The sequence below is a fragment of the Diadema antillarum genome, unplaced genomic scaffold (genome assembly GCF_040938485.1).
Source record: "Diadema antillarum isolate AM-2024a unplaced genomic scaffold, OU_Dant_1.0 seq00000675_RagTag, whole genome shotgun sequence".
Taxonomy (NCBI): Eukaryota; Metazoa; Echinodermata; class Echinoidea; order Diadematoida; family Diadematidae; genus Diadema; species Diadema antillarum.
In genome coordinates this window covers 412,769-430,576 of record NW_027271581.1, presented here as the reverse complement: position 1 = coordinate 430,576, position 17,808 = coordinate 412,769, and the positions used below count along the sequence as shown (strand labels likewise).

Below are 17,808 nucleotides of genomic sequence, written 5' to 3'. Positions count from 1 at the left end.
TGATCTGTGGAATGTAAATTGAAACTGAATATTAACAAGTGCAGGTGTATAATGAAAAAAAAAAGGTTACCTTTTGACCACCTTAATGTGTATCGTTGGAGTCAATTTAACAAAAACTAAACGAAAGGTCAACTCGTACACGAGGACTACGTTTTACAAGTACATAAAATGAATAACATTTTGTTCTTGTAAGCATTGCATACACACACACACACACACACACACACATATATATATATATATATATATATATATATATATATATAGTATATCTTTTTCTTTATATATGCCTATATGTATGGTAAGAAAAAGATTATTTACATGTATCACATATCAATTCTTTAAGTGTGAAATCGTAGAAAAATTTCAGCATTTTGACATTCTAATCTAATTGTAAACATATGTAGTATCTCATAACCCTAGATGTTTGTTCTAAAACTACTCCATATCTAACTTTGCATGTTAGACGTTTTTTGGCCCAAGCAAAAACATTGATGAGATAATGCGATCTGATGCGATGTCACGGTGCAGGGATGCAAGTCAGAATGAAAAAAGGGTGGTTACGCCACCTTATCAAGGCACACAAGATTCATCGCCACAGTGCCAGAGAAGTAATAATGGTCAAAGCACCTTTCGCGACATCTCAAGGCGAGACTTTCCAACAGAATAATCAGTATCTGAGAACAATGTGGATAATTTGCGACCATACGATCAGAAAAGAGAAAACATAATAATGATCGACACTCTGTATACTTCTCCTTGATAAATCCACACTGTACTCGACCACTACAATTAGCCGGTACTGTATTTCACTTTCATTCCTTACCTTATTTCCTACTCTTAATTTTTCCCTTTTCTTCTTCTCTGATTTCCGTGTATTCCTTCTACCTCTATTCAATCTCACTATTCATCACTTGACAGTCTTCCATTTTCTCCGTCTTTCTTTCTTTCTCTAGCTATTCGTCCATCTATCAATCCTTTTCTCGGATTTTTAAAAAAATATATTAATATCTTTTCTCCTTGTTCCACAACAAGTGATGAAAGTGAATATTATGAAAAAGGACGTTGTAATTATGCAGCTTCAAAACTATTTGTAGAATCAACAGATACGTCCCTTGCCTTATTTCAATCACACATAATCATTTTGTTTTCTCCATTTCCCTGTCCTATACGTCTTTTCTAGTTTGTCTGAATTTGAAAGTAAGTTTGATACTACTTTTTTCTTTCTGTACCTGCACGTATACATACAGATTTTCTTAAAACAGCCTTTGGCCGATTTAAGTTAAACAAAGCAAACGAAAATGCAACTCTGGTTTAGGTACATACGAGGCACCTGTACAAAGAGAGCTTATATGAAATCCTTTCTTTTTCTGTTGAAACTGCTTGGAGGCATATTAAAGGGATGATATAGTTTTGGTTTAGATTCAGGTTTTAACTTTTTGCGAGCTAATTAGAAGCCTCCCATATGAAACATTCGAGAGCATACAACCCTGAAAGAGGAATTAAAGGTTTATTTGATAAAAATCGATTTTGAAATGGCTGGAGATATCCAGAAACAAAGAAGTCCTATTAAAAGGAGGGACCTACCTTTTATAAGGAACACTTCGTTTTGCTTTGCACTAAAACATCTCTGCCATTTCAAACCCGATTTTCATCAAATAAACCCTCAGCTCTTCTTAAAATTGTATGCTCTTTGATATTTCGTACAAGTGCATGGTTTCTAATTAAGTTAAGACCTGGATCCCCATCTCAACCAAAACCATACCATACCCTTAATTAAACCGGCGAAACCTTAGTTTGAAATACTTATAAACACTGGTGAAAAGAGACCAGCTGAAGACGTGGTGAACGAAAACTCATCGAAAGTGATGCAGTGGACTTAAAATCGTCTATACCCGTTACAGACCGTGAAGCAAGAAACAAAGATCGGGGTTCGGCCAATCTTATGCCAACAGAACAAAGAAGGCCGCATCTCCGGTAGATCCTCTCTCTCTCTCTGCGATTCATGTTACGGGAGCCTCGGTTCGAATAATTGTTACGCAAGGGCGCTTCCTCCGAGATGTATACAATGTGTTCTCCGTGGCAGATCGGTCGATATTTTCTTCCCTGGCAACCTGGCCGGAGTGAAAGTGACCAATCAACGAGCGAGTCTAACACATCCCGGAAGGAAGCTAGATCAGTACCCCTATACACCCTCCGTATCTTCCACCCCTCTTTCACTGGAGTATATCCCCCCTCCCCCCCCCCCCCTCATTCTCTCCTTCTCTTTCTGCATCCCATCGGCGCTTCCAACCTGGCTGGTCAGTTCGTCAGGAATAGATGTGGAACTGCTCCAGCCACTCACGAGCGATATTACGCAACGCCCGACCCTCGGCTCATCACTTCACGACTGGTCGTCATTGGAAATACCCAAAATTCAGCAGAGCTCGGGCATGTCGGTAGAAGCCAATCTACCAAAAATCATCTATTATACCTCCTGAGGGATCCAGATTGGATTCGATCAACTCGACGCATCTAGTTTACACATCTGCTCGCTTAGTTTTTGATTTTTGACGCAGAGTTATGTTGCTTTGTGTTAACAACCTCATGCTTTTTATCAAGGTTTTATGAAGAATGTTTGGCAAATCAATCTCGAAATAACTGCGACTCTTTAAACCGTACAAAATTTTTCTTGTGTTTCCATCGTTTTATGGTTACTTTGGGCCGTTCACAGACCACCTTGTCAAGTTTGCTATAATTCTGGAAAAAAGGGACAGTGCCTTTGCTCTTGGAGGACGATGTGACATCTGTAATTAGCACGACAGACGCACAATATCCCCCACTTCAGGATTTAAAAAACAAAATCCTTCCTGTTATATTCACCCTGCAACCATCACTGCGCTTCCACTACCAACAAGGTGAGTTCATTATTTTGTCTGTTAACATGATTATTTCATTATGTAGACCCTAACATCACTCGCCTTTGTTGGGCAAGATTTCTTAATGGTGCTTTCTTCCCACCTCGCTGCTCTAACCAATGTAAAGTTACCTATTATACTTGTCGGACTAAAAGACACACAATAACGTACAGTAGGTGAGGTCCGGCGACGTGACACCTAAGCAGAAATCTTGCTCGAGTTACCACATAGTGGAAGGCATAGATAAAATATGACAAAACATGCGTCTGAATTTCCAGAAGATAATGTTTTATCACTCAAGTTAAGGTTTCCGTTCTCTTTATTAACAAGTCCTTTCAAATAAACTTTGTAATTATTTATTCTTCCTTGATTTTTATTGACTCTATGGTAAATGGCAATATGATGGTGTATTTAAAAAGCTTCAATGAAAGTATAGCTGGTTGTGAAACAACCTACCTTCCATAAAGCTATTCTGATTCCAGGAAGACAGATAATCAGGCTAGAGTCAGGGAAAGGCATTGGTACTTTTAGTAAAGTAATTTTTGCTGTCCAAAATCTTACAAATAGTTTCTTTTACTTCATATCAGCCTGTATTAAGTATGAAACGGATAATTTCTATGCACTTTTCGTTTCAGTAATGTTCCAGCTTAAGTCTACTTCAATATTTTAGATATTTTTAATCACATCTTATAACAAATATGTATAACGAAGAATTAAATTGATGTATATGACAGCTTATACATATCTAAATGAATCATATCTAAAGAATCCTGGATACTGTACAAGTATATATCTTATGTACATATAACATATCTAGTTGGTGAAACAAACAAAAAAGTATCAGCATGCATACATGTATTCATATTTAAACATACAATTTAGTAAGAATATTTTCATGTATGCCTTGGGGATTGCGTATATGCACACTTTCGCATTTTTGTCTATACATTAATATAATCATGAATGAGTTCGTCTGTGTATAATGCCTCTTATCTGTGATCCTGCTTCATCAAAACTTCGGACTCTGTTTTTTCTTGTTGAGCCATCATGACATGAACAAACTGCTTCCACTGACTATGATAGAGCCCTAAGACGCTTACTTTGTTGCTGTAATTCCTGCCAACAAAGATCAAACCGATATTATTTCTTTCTTTTTTTTTCGATGCTAAAGAAAACAATTCTCCAGCAGATCTTTCTCAAAACATCTCAGCGGGAAACCAAGCCAGACAAAAGTCGAGGCGCTTGCGCTTATGGGATTAACTGGGTGAAACGCTGGGTATATGCTTCAGATACACCTGCTCCTCGCGCTTTATTTTTATATTATTTTGACATGTAAAATCGTTTTCTTTGTTGCGTCCGTCCGCTCCCAACTCTCCACACAACAAAGAAAGTGGGCGCTTCCCGCAGCGAACGATTTGTTCTCGATTGTCCTTAGTAATCGCCTGTAAGTAGTTCTTCTTTTTTTCATGGCCCGTGCCGCATTTTCTTTGTCAACATCGTGCATGCCTGTACATCTATCCAACCTGGTAATCATGAGGCAATTTAAAGTCTTTGTATCTTTGAAAACGTTCTCTGTATCTTAAAGCTGCGGAAAGATATCCAACGCCTCCTCGTCAAAATCGCACGCTCACAGGAGAACCGATGTTTAATAAAAGAATGAACTTTCGATTTCTTGTATTTTTACGCAATTTCCATTGACAAAAATCATCTGGATGTTAGGCCTATGTTATTTGTCATTTGATTTAATCCTGTTTTCATTTTCCTTCCTCATAACATAACATAAGAAAATAACAGATGATCTCGAGTACACATTGGTTGGCTGTAAGGAGAAGATTACGCAAAAAACTTTTGCTTTTTGATTACAGAAGTAAGACATGTAAGGTAATTCAAAATAGGCCAGACAAGACAAGAAAAAATGGCAAATGAGTCAAGTCCGAGGGGTAGGTCCGAGTTTTTTAGCAACAAAGCTCAGCACAGCTGAGAATAGGTTCCCATCTTTGTTTCTTGGTCCTATTCCTTTCATTGAACGGTGCCGGGTTTGCCTGTACAAACACGGTAAACAGAAAGTAAAAGATTGAATGTATGAATAAGTAAACGAGTGAATAGATAGATTCAACAGAACAAATGAATACAATAAATAAGCTAAAATTATATTTGGTGAGTGAATTCACTCTTAACGCCGTTTTTTCCTTGTTCTTCTCAATATCTTGTCGCAGCAATCACTATCGTGTTTGGACTTACAAATCTGCTTCATTGTCACGGAAAATTAATGACGGTGACTCTGTTTATGGATACAAACACTAGGTAAAGAAAATGAATGGTAATTCATTATTATCCTACAAAAATCCTTATCCAATTCATTTGACCAATGATTATCATTATTAAAATAAAATCTTCATCGGAAGCCGAAATTACACCGCAATGATAACAGAGACTTCGTATGTTTTATATTATTCTCTGTTGTTGTTTTGTTTTGACGAACGGTTGTTATCGATAAAGTACTAAGCATTATCTTTGGGGGTTGATACAGTGTATCTCATCGAGGTTTTTTCTTTCTTTTTTCTTTTTTTAAGTACGGCGCCACCATTATTTTTGCTTTTCAAAAGGGCATTCTTGTTGATTATTCCCAGTGGTTTATTGCTGACCAACAACTGTTAGCATTTTAATATATCAAAGATGGCAATTCTCTATTTCCATCAATGGGCAGATTGGTGTGTGATGGTATAGGTTTCAGCTGATGATGAAGTTAATGTATATCGTGTATTGTCCTCACTGAGTCTTTCATATGGGTCTACAACTAACACACGTGTAAGGTCTATCTATTATCACGCAGTCCCTGCCCAGAGAACTAACATACACAACAACAACAAACCAAACCAAACCAAAACAAAACAACCTAAAGAAAAAGAGAACCACGCCTTTACTACCTGGTGTCCCAACAAATCCAGCGCTGCATTATTGACGAGCATTAACTAAACCCATGCCGACGGCAATCCTTAACAGCAGCAGATCCGACAAATTTAAATGACCTCGTTAGTGAATATTAGCATATCTCTATGTGATGGGCATTCTCCAGAGGGCAAATTACGTTATTGTTACCGATCAAGTGTTTATTTGCCCGCTGAGTCCGTTTCCGACAAGAGAGAATGGCCGTTCCGTGGAGAAGGGTTTTCATATATCCATATGAAAAGCGAAAAATCCGCGTGGAATTTCGATGTTGTGCTTGATGAAACGCCGGCTCGGCCTCCCAATTTCAAAATGTAAATACTCGAAAATGAAGAAGAAAAAGGAGGTTAAACAAGAGAGGAAACCTGTAAGTCCTCAGAAATACCATCCATGGATACTTATGCATGTATTGAGCTGTATTGGTTCCGCCAGTCAACAGGGCTGATCTTGTTTGCCTTGGCGCCAAAATTCCTCTCGCCTTGTTTTGTCCTCAGCGGTGCGCTCTGCTCCCTACTCATGAGGAGCGACCCCTCGATGGACACTCACGCCCTATACAGACCGGGGAGATAGACCCTCCTCAAAGAGATGATTTCTTTATCTCTCTGCCTTCTTTCTTTTTTCTCTTCGGCTTTTCCTAGACTTTTCTCTCTTTTTTTGGCCCAGTTCTGTTGAGAGTAAACTGTGAAGGAGCAGGCTTAGGGTATAAGTCCGAGACGCACAAAGGAAACAGGGTGCACTTCTTCGAGGCTGGTCCCACTTTTCGGTCTCTTCACGGGGGAGTCAACCCCCGCTAATCCCCCGACCTCCGTTGTCCACCAACAGCTTCCATTCACGAGTTTGTCAACACTGGTCCTAACTAGACCAAACAAAAATGCTCTCGAAGTCAGAAAAAAAAGAAGATGGAGAAAAGAAATAAAGAGGAGGGGGGAAAACAAGAAGGAGAATGCAACACCAGAAAGGTCCATTATGATTTTCCTCACCTGCATGAATTAAACATGTTTCGCGTAGTTTTGACAATCTCGTGTGAATGAGGGTGCTTCAAAAAAGTGGCAATGCGGTAGCTAAAGCCCTTCGGTCAATTCACGACTGCAGCTCCCGTGAACAACTTGTCGTTTTGATGTCAGTAGTGTGCGAGTGATCAGGTAGGAGCTGCTGCATAGCTGGTGTGGGCTGTCACTGCTTGCGGAGGTTGTCTTTCTATACCCCATTTTTATATCATGGTTTAGATTTTCATTCATTAGTTTATCTTTTTTCTCTATTCTTCTTATAAGTACTTCTGGTTACGGTTTAAACAGTTTTTCATAATTATGACAATTGCCTGTGTAGGTAGCAACCTATTGCTGTTTTCTACAATCTTGCTAAAATAACATTAGGATTTGCTTCGATTTAGTTTTTCTTTTAAATCATACTGAACAGAAATCAACCTTGAATAGAAATGCAAAAACTGAAAATTGACTGCTTGATCTGATAAAAAGAACCACTCTGTTTATTGCAATAACACCACTGACTTCAAAACTGATTCATTTTAAATCTTCTTCATTTCAATCTTTGGTGTGTGTTGATGTTAATAAAATCATACATCTTCTTGCATTCTGTATGTAAGGGTGCAAACATCCCATCAGATTTGGGAAGACAGGTTTTAGTTAATTCATAATTTCTCTATTCGCAGAATTAGCTCGGGCATTCGCGTGTCGAAATCGTGTCGAAATCTCCGCCAGGACTTCCAGCCCGGAGATCGCCGTCGCATCGCTGTTGTTGCAGAGGCCTCGATCGTCGGGAACACAGGTTTTGTCGCCGCCGAGAGTACCGAAGGAACTCGGGCGGGGCGGGGTCGTCAGTCGCGTCGCTGCAAAGCTTCGAGGAGCCAGCAGCTAGCCAAAAGTCATGCCTCGTGCTTTTCTGGTGAAGCACAAACGCGCCAGCGTGGACCGCATAGCGGACGAGCTTCTGGCCAGACACGAAGTGGAACAATCCCGTAAGCAACCATCTCTTTTTTATTTTCATACATTATGTTAATGATCGCATTTTACCAATCAATTATTCAAGTCGATGTGAAATCTCCAACAATTTAATTTGAACTATTTATTTATTCTCTGCATGGCATCACTTTACGGTTCCTTCTTTTCAGCAATATCATCAAACATTATGATATGCACACATATGGTAATACCTACCATCATGATGGCTATTTCTTACAATTTTAACAATTTTCATCATAGACATACGTCTATGACATGATTGCACGCATTATAGATTTACATTCAGAACGGTTGCAAGCAACGAGCAAAATTATTTACTCTTTGTAATGTTTGTAAAAGCAATGATATACCGATACGGGCCATTTCTGTCCCTCAACATCGGTTTCATATGCATAAAAATAAAAGCAAACAAACCACAACAATAGCTCTACTTTCTCTATGTAAGCATGCCAAATAGTTTATGAACGTACAAACGTGGCCCACAAAGCTGATAATTCATAAATCAAAGCGAAATGTTTATTCGATCAGATAAGATGCACTGTCTGACTAATGGCAAAAGAATATACTGAAAATTCTAATCATGAGTTTAAAGATATATATATATATATATATATATATATATATATACATATACATATATATAGTTATATTATTACATCCAGAAATAAGGAGACGTGTCAAAATAAATATCAACATAAAATCATGCTGAATCATGATTGATGTTGAAGAGATGATAAAATTTATAATCATGTAACATTCTTACTCTTGAAAGGTGCATGGAAGCTGTTTGATAAAGCTTTATTGCACATTAAAATGCCGAATGTAATGTGCGCATATCTCTTTTGAACTATTTCTGAACTATTTCATGCATTTTCGACATGGCAGTAAATACGCTCCCTGTCTCAATAGTCTATCTTGACCTGGCTTGTCGTCAATCGAAATTGATTGAACTTTCCGAAAAAAAAAGATCAACTATTAAATGACGTTAAAATATTCCCGACAAGAGCGTCTATACAACTGACGTGACTAGAAGTACAGGGGATATTATCACTTTGTCTGTTTACTTTCAAGAATTGTTTTTAATTGTGTATTGTTCATGAGTTTTGGCAGTTATTGTATCTGACTGACCAAAGAATAATTCAAACACTTTATATATTTCTGTGTATATCAACGGCACGTATTATGAGTTGTTATTATATTACGGTTCATGTTTCTTTGTAAGCATACTAGAATCATATTGTGCGTGTATGTCGCAAACAATGTGGCTCGTTTTTTTGTACATTTTTTAAAAAGAAAGATTAAATATTTCTGCAGCTTATGTTATCTTTGTTGTTTATATCTTGAAACTTGTCAGTTGGCAAACTTCTGTTCAATAAGTTAATCAAAAGGTTATAAAGCTTATGCAAACGTGAGAAAAAAAGTAACGAGGATTAGCGGAACTGAAATCGAAGTGTTATCATAAAGTTGTTTTGCTTGCTTTTGTCGTGCGTGTAACAGGCGACATTGATGTTGAGGCCATCAGACACTTTGACCGTCTTCATGAGACCGAGATGGACCCGTACTCCTCCCTGAGCGAGGCGCGCTTTAAAGCCGGTGATGCAGGGTTTAAACATTTTGGTTCGCTACCTGTAGATCCCAACTTCAGTTTGAACGCCATGAAGCGGCTCGAGGCGGCCTACCTTCTGAAGACACACCGGTACCCTCCACCGCCGCCCCTTCTCCGAATGTCGCCTGGCTCCGCATTCGAGCAGGTCCTACCCGGTAAGATCCCACCCGAACACTTCGGCTTTGGAATCGGGCCCCTCCGCCCAGGGTCCCACCCGCTCATGTTCAACCCGGCCGTCGGGCTTTACCAGGAATTACCCGGACAGAACATCCTACGCGACCGCCTCTTGAGTCATCCGGCGTCGGCGTATCTGATGACCGATCACAAGACATCCATTTTCCCCGCGACACAGCACGACGCAGCTCGGGAACGTCCGGTCGAAGAACCCTTAGACCTAAAGATCAAATCCGACTCTCGCGAAGAAAGGAGGCCAGATTTCCTGCGCATTCCGCAAAGACATCTCCTGGCGGCTCCTGTCAATCCGAAGAAACACTCTCTAGGAACTGCAGGATCAGTGCCTGTCCCTTCACTATCCTCTCACGATGATCCGCAAGGCTTCTCGCAACTTCACACGGCTCTCCACCCATCAATCTACCCGTTCATCGGTTTACCTTACGGACACGTACTCGCACACAAGTACCTAGAGAGTTCCATCCAGGCTCCTCGAGATCGCGGGGAGAGAACGCGCGTAGATTCTAGGATGCACTCGCCTCCGAAGGGGAAGGAACACTTGTCGCCTCCGCTGTCGTCACCACCTGATCCACAAAGCAGTCTCCAGAATGAGTTGGACCAACCTCCCGTCTGCAGTGTCAAACCAACGTTCAACAAGCACCTTGACCACGGCGGTTCGCCATCTCCTCCAACACTCGCCCTCTACAACGGGCAGTCTCTCCTCCGACAACCGCTCTACTCTATTCATAAGACGGAAGGTGACACAGAGAGTGATGAACATGATTCCTTGGAGAACCCTTCTTCCCCGCTCGGTGACAGCCGCACAGCCCGACAGCCAATTCTCGGCGTTGAGTACATTCAAAATAGTGTCGACATCCTGACCGACGATTTCCGAAGCGTGTCGAAAGCTGACGAGTTGGATTCCTCCAGTCCCGAGTCTCAGTTCCGCCTCCGAGAAGAACCTGTGTCAACCGGCCAAAGCGACGGCCGAGCTTTTCCGGAAGATGCCGTTAAGACAAGTCAACCCCTCCTCGTGCCCAACGCAGGAGAACCGAAGGGCCGAAGGGCGAACAGCGCGAAGACTCCGCAGCCGAGGAAGTACATCTGTGACGTGTGCGGGAAAGGATTCAGCCGAAGCAACACGCTAGTTACCCACAAGGTACTCTTTTTTTCCATACACAATATCTCTTTCCTATATCATTGTCAACTATTAATGTTTGTGTGTGTGTGTGTGAGTGTGTGTGTGCGTGTGTGTGTGCGTGTGAGTGTGTGTTTGATGGTAATGTGGGGGAGTAGTCCTGTGTTTATATACATGCACTAGAATGCAAACGAGTAAATATTCACACTTTGGCCCGAATTCACGAAGGTGGTACTATGGGGCGCCAAGTGACGCGTGGCCTATTTCTTTGAGAAATCAGTCATTTCGCTACGAAATGTTGTCATTTCTTCGACGAAATGATCATTTCGTAACGAGATAGGCCATGCGACACTTGGCGGGCCATACAAAACTACGGTCTTTGTCCATGGTTTAAACCATCGACAATAAATTATTATGTACCACCTTCGTAAATTCGGGCCTTTACGGGGAAGTAGAAGACGAAGCAACATTAGAATACAAAGTATGACACATTAACACTTGTGTAAATAGCGTCAAAATTGTGATTGGTAACTTAACGAGCTGAACAAACTAATGTCAGTTTTGATCATCTGGATTTGTATGTGTGTGTGTTCATTCCATTCATCTTTTTGGACTGTTAATCGTATTCCGTCTCACACACAATAAGCAAAAATAGTTAATATTATCATGTTGGACGCAAGCTGTCGCTATTATGCCTCATAAATCGCTTCTTCCATGGTCAAAAAGCGAAAATAAACTAAATAATTATACATTACATTGACTAAAAATACCCCGTAGTGTTTCCATTTTCAAGAGGGCGTTATGAATTCCACTGTGGAACACCTGTTTTGTTGTGGTGAAGTAATCGTTCGTTTTGGTTTAAGCTAACAGTCAGAGCTAAACAAAATAACAGCTGTTTCTTTTGACGCGCAGCAAAGCGTGTAAGAAAATGATGAACAAGGGACCAACAGAAGGCTAATTGTCACTTTCGCTGATAATCACATTGAGTTTTGGCTATTGCTCCCCCCCCCCCCCCCCTCAGCACATAGAAACAACCATCATTTTCTGCACAGCTAAATTACGTTTCTGGATTTTATAGCTTAAATCAAAGAGAAACGACAAACACACACACACAAAAAATGTTTGCTTTTCGCCAGGTGGCACTTGCCCTTTCGTCCCTGGGCCTTTTAGGTTGTTATTGTGAAAGAAAAGAAGGAAAAGAATAGGCGCAAACATCAGACTATCGTTTCAAAAGGGGGAGGTTTTAGCTGGCGGATCGTCCCCCTTTGTTACGTAATAACGAAGCGCTTCAGCCTCTCTTTATATTTGAAATCAATGCACCGCTGGGCTGATCCTCGCGAGCGGCACGCGCGGCCGTATCGATCGCGACAGAAGGGGACCGTGGGGGCAGAGTGAAGGGACAGAGAGTTCGATGAAGCGGGGCGAACAGAGGATTCAAATCGCCCTTCTCCGACACGGAGAATGTTTAGATCATTTAATCAGCTTGTCGTGGTCTTCTAGGGAAGAGACAAAGATGATGGGAGAGGGGAGTCTGAGGGGAGGGGAGGGAGCAGGATGGGGTAGGGGGACGGAATGCACAGATCTTTGTTCTCATCTTTCTTGTCTTTACAATAGTCTGTCTCTTTGGGTGAACGTCACGAGTTCGACACCCTCGAATTACACAGCCAACGAGTCATGTAGCCCATTAATCATAAAGCCCACGAGCTCCATACTAAGCAACCAAGGCCCACGAGACCGACACATTGTACTGTCGAACTCGTTGGCTGTTTTTACCTATAAATGTCGAAATTATGGGCTGCATAACTTGTGGACTGTATTTACTCATGTACCCTTTTTTTCAGTGTCGAACTCGTTGACTGTATGACTCGTGGGTGTCGGTCTCTAGATTGGATGACCCCATCTAATTTTCCTCTCCTTTCTTACATCGTTATATGCAAATTATCACCGTAAGCAAGTACATGTAGACCGTTGTCTTTTATCTACTATCATAAAGACAGATGATAGTTATACCGGTGACTCAAAAGATCTGAGTGCTTGATTCACTGTATTCAGCAATATAACCATAAGCAACCGTATGTTTCTATAGGAAAGCGATCCAAGTGATTACAACGAAAAGAAGAGCAAAATAATCCGACCTTATGTATTCGTTATCTTTCCCAAAGATGCGTTAGACGGAAAAGATTATAAATCTGGTGTAATTTAAAAGATAGTCTCAACAAAATCAGAAAGCATTTTGTCTTAAAATCCTATTTGAGATACAAACGGGATTCAAATTTGTAAAATTTGCTACCAAATCAATAATCAGCTATTAATTTTGGGACTGAGAGGCTTTCAAAATCCATGTGAAATGATGGGCCTTCCATGTTCCAACACCACGTCCTCCATAATAGTATCTGACGTAGGGTAATGATTTAGGGTGGAGACACTTTGTAATTAGGTCGCCGTAATGGTAGCACACTGGCCGCGCGCATTCGGTATAGTTATCGATTCATTATTCATACCTCTGGTCATATTGACCAGTCTAGTCATGACAGACTGAATGAGGGGAACAAAAGGAGACCATTAGAGATGTACGGTACATGTACAAAAGAACAGATAATAGTCACAATCCAAGATGTAATTTCATTCACGCGTATTTATTTAGCTATTATTTATATATTTATATATTTACTTATTAATTCATTCATTTATTCATCTATGACATATTATTCATTTATTTTCCTATCTACATGTTAACAATATAAAAGAATAAAAGATTCATATCATTATCCTGTGTTTATATGTGCATATTCAAAAGATATCAACTATGTAAATTATAGAAGTATGATTTAATAGATATAGCACTATATATGTATTGCTTCAAGATCTGTTATAGAGGTATGAATGTGAATTAAAGCAATTGATAACAATAAAAGATATCTATTGACCAAGTGAATTAAAGTATGTGATAGTCTCTGAAAGAGAAATTCATTGTGTAACGTATGGAATACACCATAAAATCGGTCACGTCGGGAAAGAAAAATAAAGTCAGACTGAAATATCATGATGACTCTTACGGAATGACAAAATATGACGCCGTGATTCCCCTTGTACGTATGTTCTAACTCTCATCTTCGTTCTCCCCACTGATGCAGCGCATTCACACTGGGGACAAGCCGTTCTCCTGCGAGCTGTGCGGACGAGCGTTTCGCCAGCCCGGGAACCTCACCCGTCACCGCCTCACTCACACGACCGTCAAGCCATACGTCTGCTCTCAGTGCGGCAAAGTAAGCGGATTATTCAATTACGTCGACAACCACAATGTCCAGACGTGTATTACAGTTTAAAGTTTGAATTAAGTTAACCAAAATATATTAAAATCAAAAAACAATAAAAAAATCCCGATAGGGTCTACTTTCTCCATAGTGGATGTAGCTATGTTAGAAATTATTTGCAACCTTTATAGTAGGATAATTGAAAATACATTTATCTCTTTTGTTGCGGTTTTGTTATTGCTCTACGGTTGTTGTATCTTTTATGAATCATGCCTACTTTTTGAAATACAAGTTTATAATCATTGGAATTGGTGTCTGTTGTATCTATGAAATAGAGCTTTTGTAAGCACAACTAACATTTGTTTTCTAGGAACTGTCAATTTTTTTATCGAATATGAATCAACTTTGCAATTCCTACCGTCATTCTAACAGTCATCAAAGCTGTGATTTACCGTATAACCCCGCCCCTGCCTACCCCTCGTCTTTTACGAATGATCCTTGGGGGTCTAGAGCTTACAATGACGATTCATTTGGTAGCCATGAAAACGTGTAATTTATGATCACAAAGTCGGGAAATATCAAGTCAATTTATCATATGAAAAAGACTAGAAGAAGAATAGATATTTGAAAGTAGTATCATATAGTGGCAATTTAACCCGTTCCATACTGAATTCTGAAATGGCAATAGACTTAATACACAGGCCACCAGGTTCCCGTATGGAAACGGTGAACGACTCTTCCACGCATCACACTATTGCACAACCTACGTCCGGACGATTATGTTGTTGAAACGTTAGTTCTTGTTTGAGCGCTTCAAAATTTCTTGTTTCACTCGTCTTTTGATATTATATTCTGCTAGATACATTAAGTTCATTGTTTGATTCTTTCCTTGTATTGTTTTCCACCAGGCCTTCAATCGCGCCTCTAATTTGCATACGCACATGCGCACTCACACCAACTACAAGCCATTTGTCTGCCAGTACTGCGGCAAGGGATTTCACCAGAAGATCGACATGAAAATACACTCCTACACCCACACCGGTGAGACTACATTCTGTTGCCATGGTAACTAATGTATCTTCTAACCATAATCCATCTGTAATACCGTACGATTGCAATAATTTTTGTTCCATAGGCGCAAGTTAAGTTACTCTAGTTTGGCTTCAACCGATAGCCAGTGCCTGTCGCGTAACAAAGAAGAGACAAGATTGGCAAGATCTCCGCTCGGCAGAGATAAGGCTGAATACACGAGATCAAAGTCATCAGGTCTATCTGTAACATAATGTTGCGCAAAAGAAAGAAAAACAATTCATCGACGATTTACTTTTTTCCCTTCCTGGGGTTGCAAATTGTTAGTAGTTTGTAAGTAGTAATTTTTTGTGATGATTGTGTGTGTGTTTTTTTTTAACAGTTTGTAAGTACTTGGCAATTTAGAACAGTAGTATCAGAAAACAGAAAGCCATGGATTTTTGACAGCAATGTGACCAACTGATGTGTATAGTGTAATGAAGGAGAGCATAGAGCTTGGGTTAGTGTGATAATAATATCTGGGACCATTATTTTGAAGAGCATTACTTAAAACAGATATGGGTACTCGTGGTAATTATGCAACGTCACAACTATTCTTATCATTCAAGTTCAAGTTCAACTTCCAACATTATTATCATTATTGATATTGTCATCATTATGATGAATATATTAGTGGTCACTTGAGCATCACTTTAATTCATCGTATTATTATGACAATATTTCTGAAGCCATTGTCTTTGTTAAGCGTATGCTCCTGGTGAAGATCTCCTGCATTTCTTTAATATCTAGTGTTGCTTAACTTGTCTTTTGAACGGCAGGTACATGTAATTCGTAGGTTCGCATATGTATAAGATAGCACATTTTGTTTTATCATGAAATAATGTCATACAATTTATTTAATCACTTATCTGTTTCAACTGTTAGATTCACACCATACTCAACAACTTTGTTCAAATGATTATGTGTTATATCTTATATTTCACGAAAAAGTAATGCAGAAATAAAATCAAGCAACCAATCAATCAAATAATCATTGTTGTTGTTATCATTACTATCATTGTTATCAACACCATCTTTGACATTTCTGTCACGTGATCTGTAGGTGAGAAACCGCACAAGTGCAAGAAATGTGGGCGTGGCTTCAAACAACTCACTCACCTGACTTACCACATGCGCACGCACTCGGACGTGAAGATGTACACCTGCGTCTACTGCGGCAAAGGGTTTAACCAGAAGGGGAACCTCCAGGCGCACATCTACCGACACACCGGTGAGCACTCGCGCCGCGTTGCTGCAGCCGCGGCGGCTGGGCCAATGTACGTATTTATAACATCAGGCTAGAGATGCATATGATAGGTTACGTGAAAACAAACATACAAACATAAAGACACAAACATGCCAAAAAAGGACGTAAAGGGAGCACAGGGTAGACTTGATTGATCGATGGCAATGGTTATGATTATGTACATGTAGTAGATAAATCCACGCTTTACCTCTTCACTTGGATTTTTTTTTTTTGGGGGGGGGGGGGGGTGGGGGTATTATGCAGGTCGAGTCAATGAGTAGGATAGATTGTCATAATCGCATATTATTAACAGACACATGAGTTTAGCTGCGAGGTAATATAACAGTCATGTTTCGATGACATTTTGAATATTGGTTGACGTAACAGAATTATGCAGTAGTAGACATTGTACCGAGACAGTCATGTATTGAACAGTATTGAATTGCTAAGACAGAGAGATAGAGAGAAGGAAATAAGATACAGTCGAGAAGAAACGATGAATATTGAAAACAGAGAAGCAAATATCTTATCAAAACTGCTGCATCTATTGTGCGCCAGTGGTCTTTGAAAACTTTGCATCTAGGTCAGCCTATAACACTGGGAAATATTGAACTATTATTTCCTAGTTTGCAAATAGGTGGCATTGCTGAACTTTGTTTAAAGTTCGACAAACATGGGGCGCATGGCACTACGTGATAGGCTAATGACGTCCCTGATTTTTCGTACACGTAGCTATATTTTGATAGTGACCACGTAATTTTTACAACTTTTGGCTTTTGAACGCCACAGTTTTACCTCAATCATTTGAGCATCATAACGCAACCCAGTCAGCAAAGTTCAACTATGTACAGTATTTTTGCAAAAGTATTATTGTTGTTGTGTAAGTAACGTTGTGTCCTGCCATTCTCGACCTACGCCCTTCTTCCACTCGCTACAGGTGAACGCCCCTACCGCTGCGAGGTATGCAATAAGGGATTCACGCTGGCCAGCACACTCAACACGCACCGCCGCACGCACGCCGAGAAGAAGCCGTTCGCGTGCCAGTACTGTGGCAAGGACTTCTACCAGAAGAACGCGCTCAAGAGCCATCTTCTCGCCTCTCACCCCTACACCGGCGGCGAGAGCCTCTTGTGAAGCCGGGAATGTCGGTACTTTAATAGCGCTCCGGGCGACGCGAATGGCTGGACGACGCTGCCCGTCAGCGACAGAACCTCTCAATTAGAACTGCCGTGCTTCGTTGGTTTTTTTGAGCATGAGTAGGCTCTCGTAATCATACAGCTATCCTCAGGAACAGGAAGGACTATTATCATCAATAATCCTTTTTTGACTCAGTGGTGAAATTAAGAATTAGTGTGAAATTTGCAAAGTCTTAAACCACTCCAAAAGAAGTGGAAGGTGAGGATACTGCAAGTAAACAAGACGTACAGAGTGATATACATGTAGTTTCATTCTCTTCGATGCCAAACCATGCTGCATAAGCAAAAAATACAAACAAACAAACAA

The 17,808-nt window shown here is 40.2% G+C and overlaps 1 protein-coding gene across 1 annotated transcript; it reads left to right on the top strand.

Annotated features, from left to right (window-relative positions):
• Window positions 1-7,727: 7,727 nt before the first annotated feature.
• On the top strand, window positions 7,728-17,439 carry LOC139736983 (uncharacterized). The gene is made up of 6 exons (XM_071647656.1): window positions 7,728-7,818; window positions 9,320-10,758; window positions 13,872-14,003; window positions 14,900-15,032; window positions 16,123-16,290; window positions 17,243-17,439. The coding sequence occupies exons 1-6, from the start codon at window positions 7,728-7,730 to the stop codon at window positions 17,437-17,439; spliced, it is 2,160 nt and encodes a 719-aa protein (XP_071503757.1).
• The last annotated feature ends 369 nt before the right edge of the window (window positions 17,440-17,808 follow it).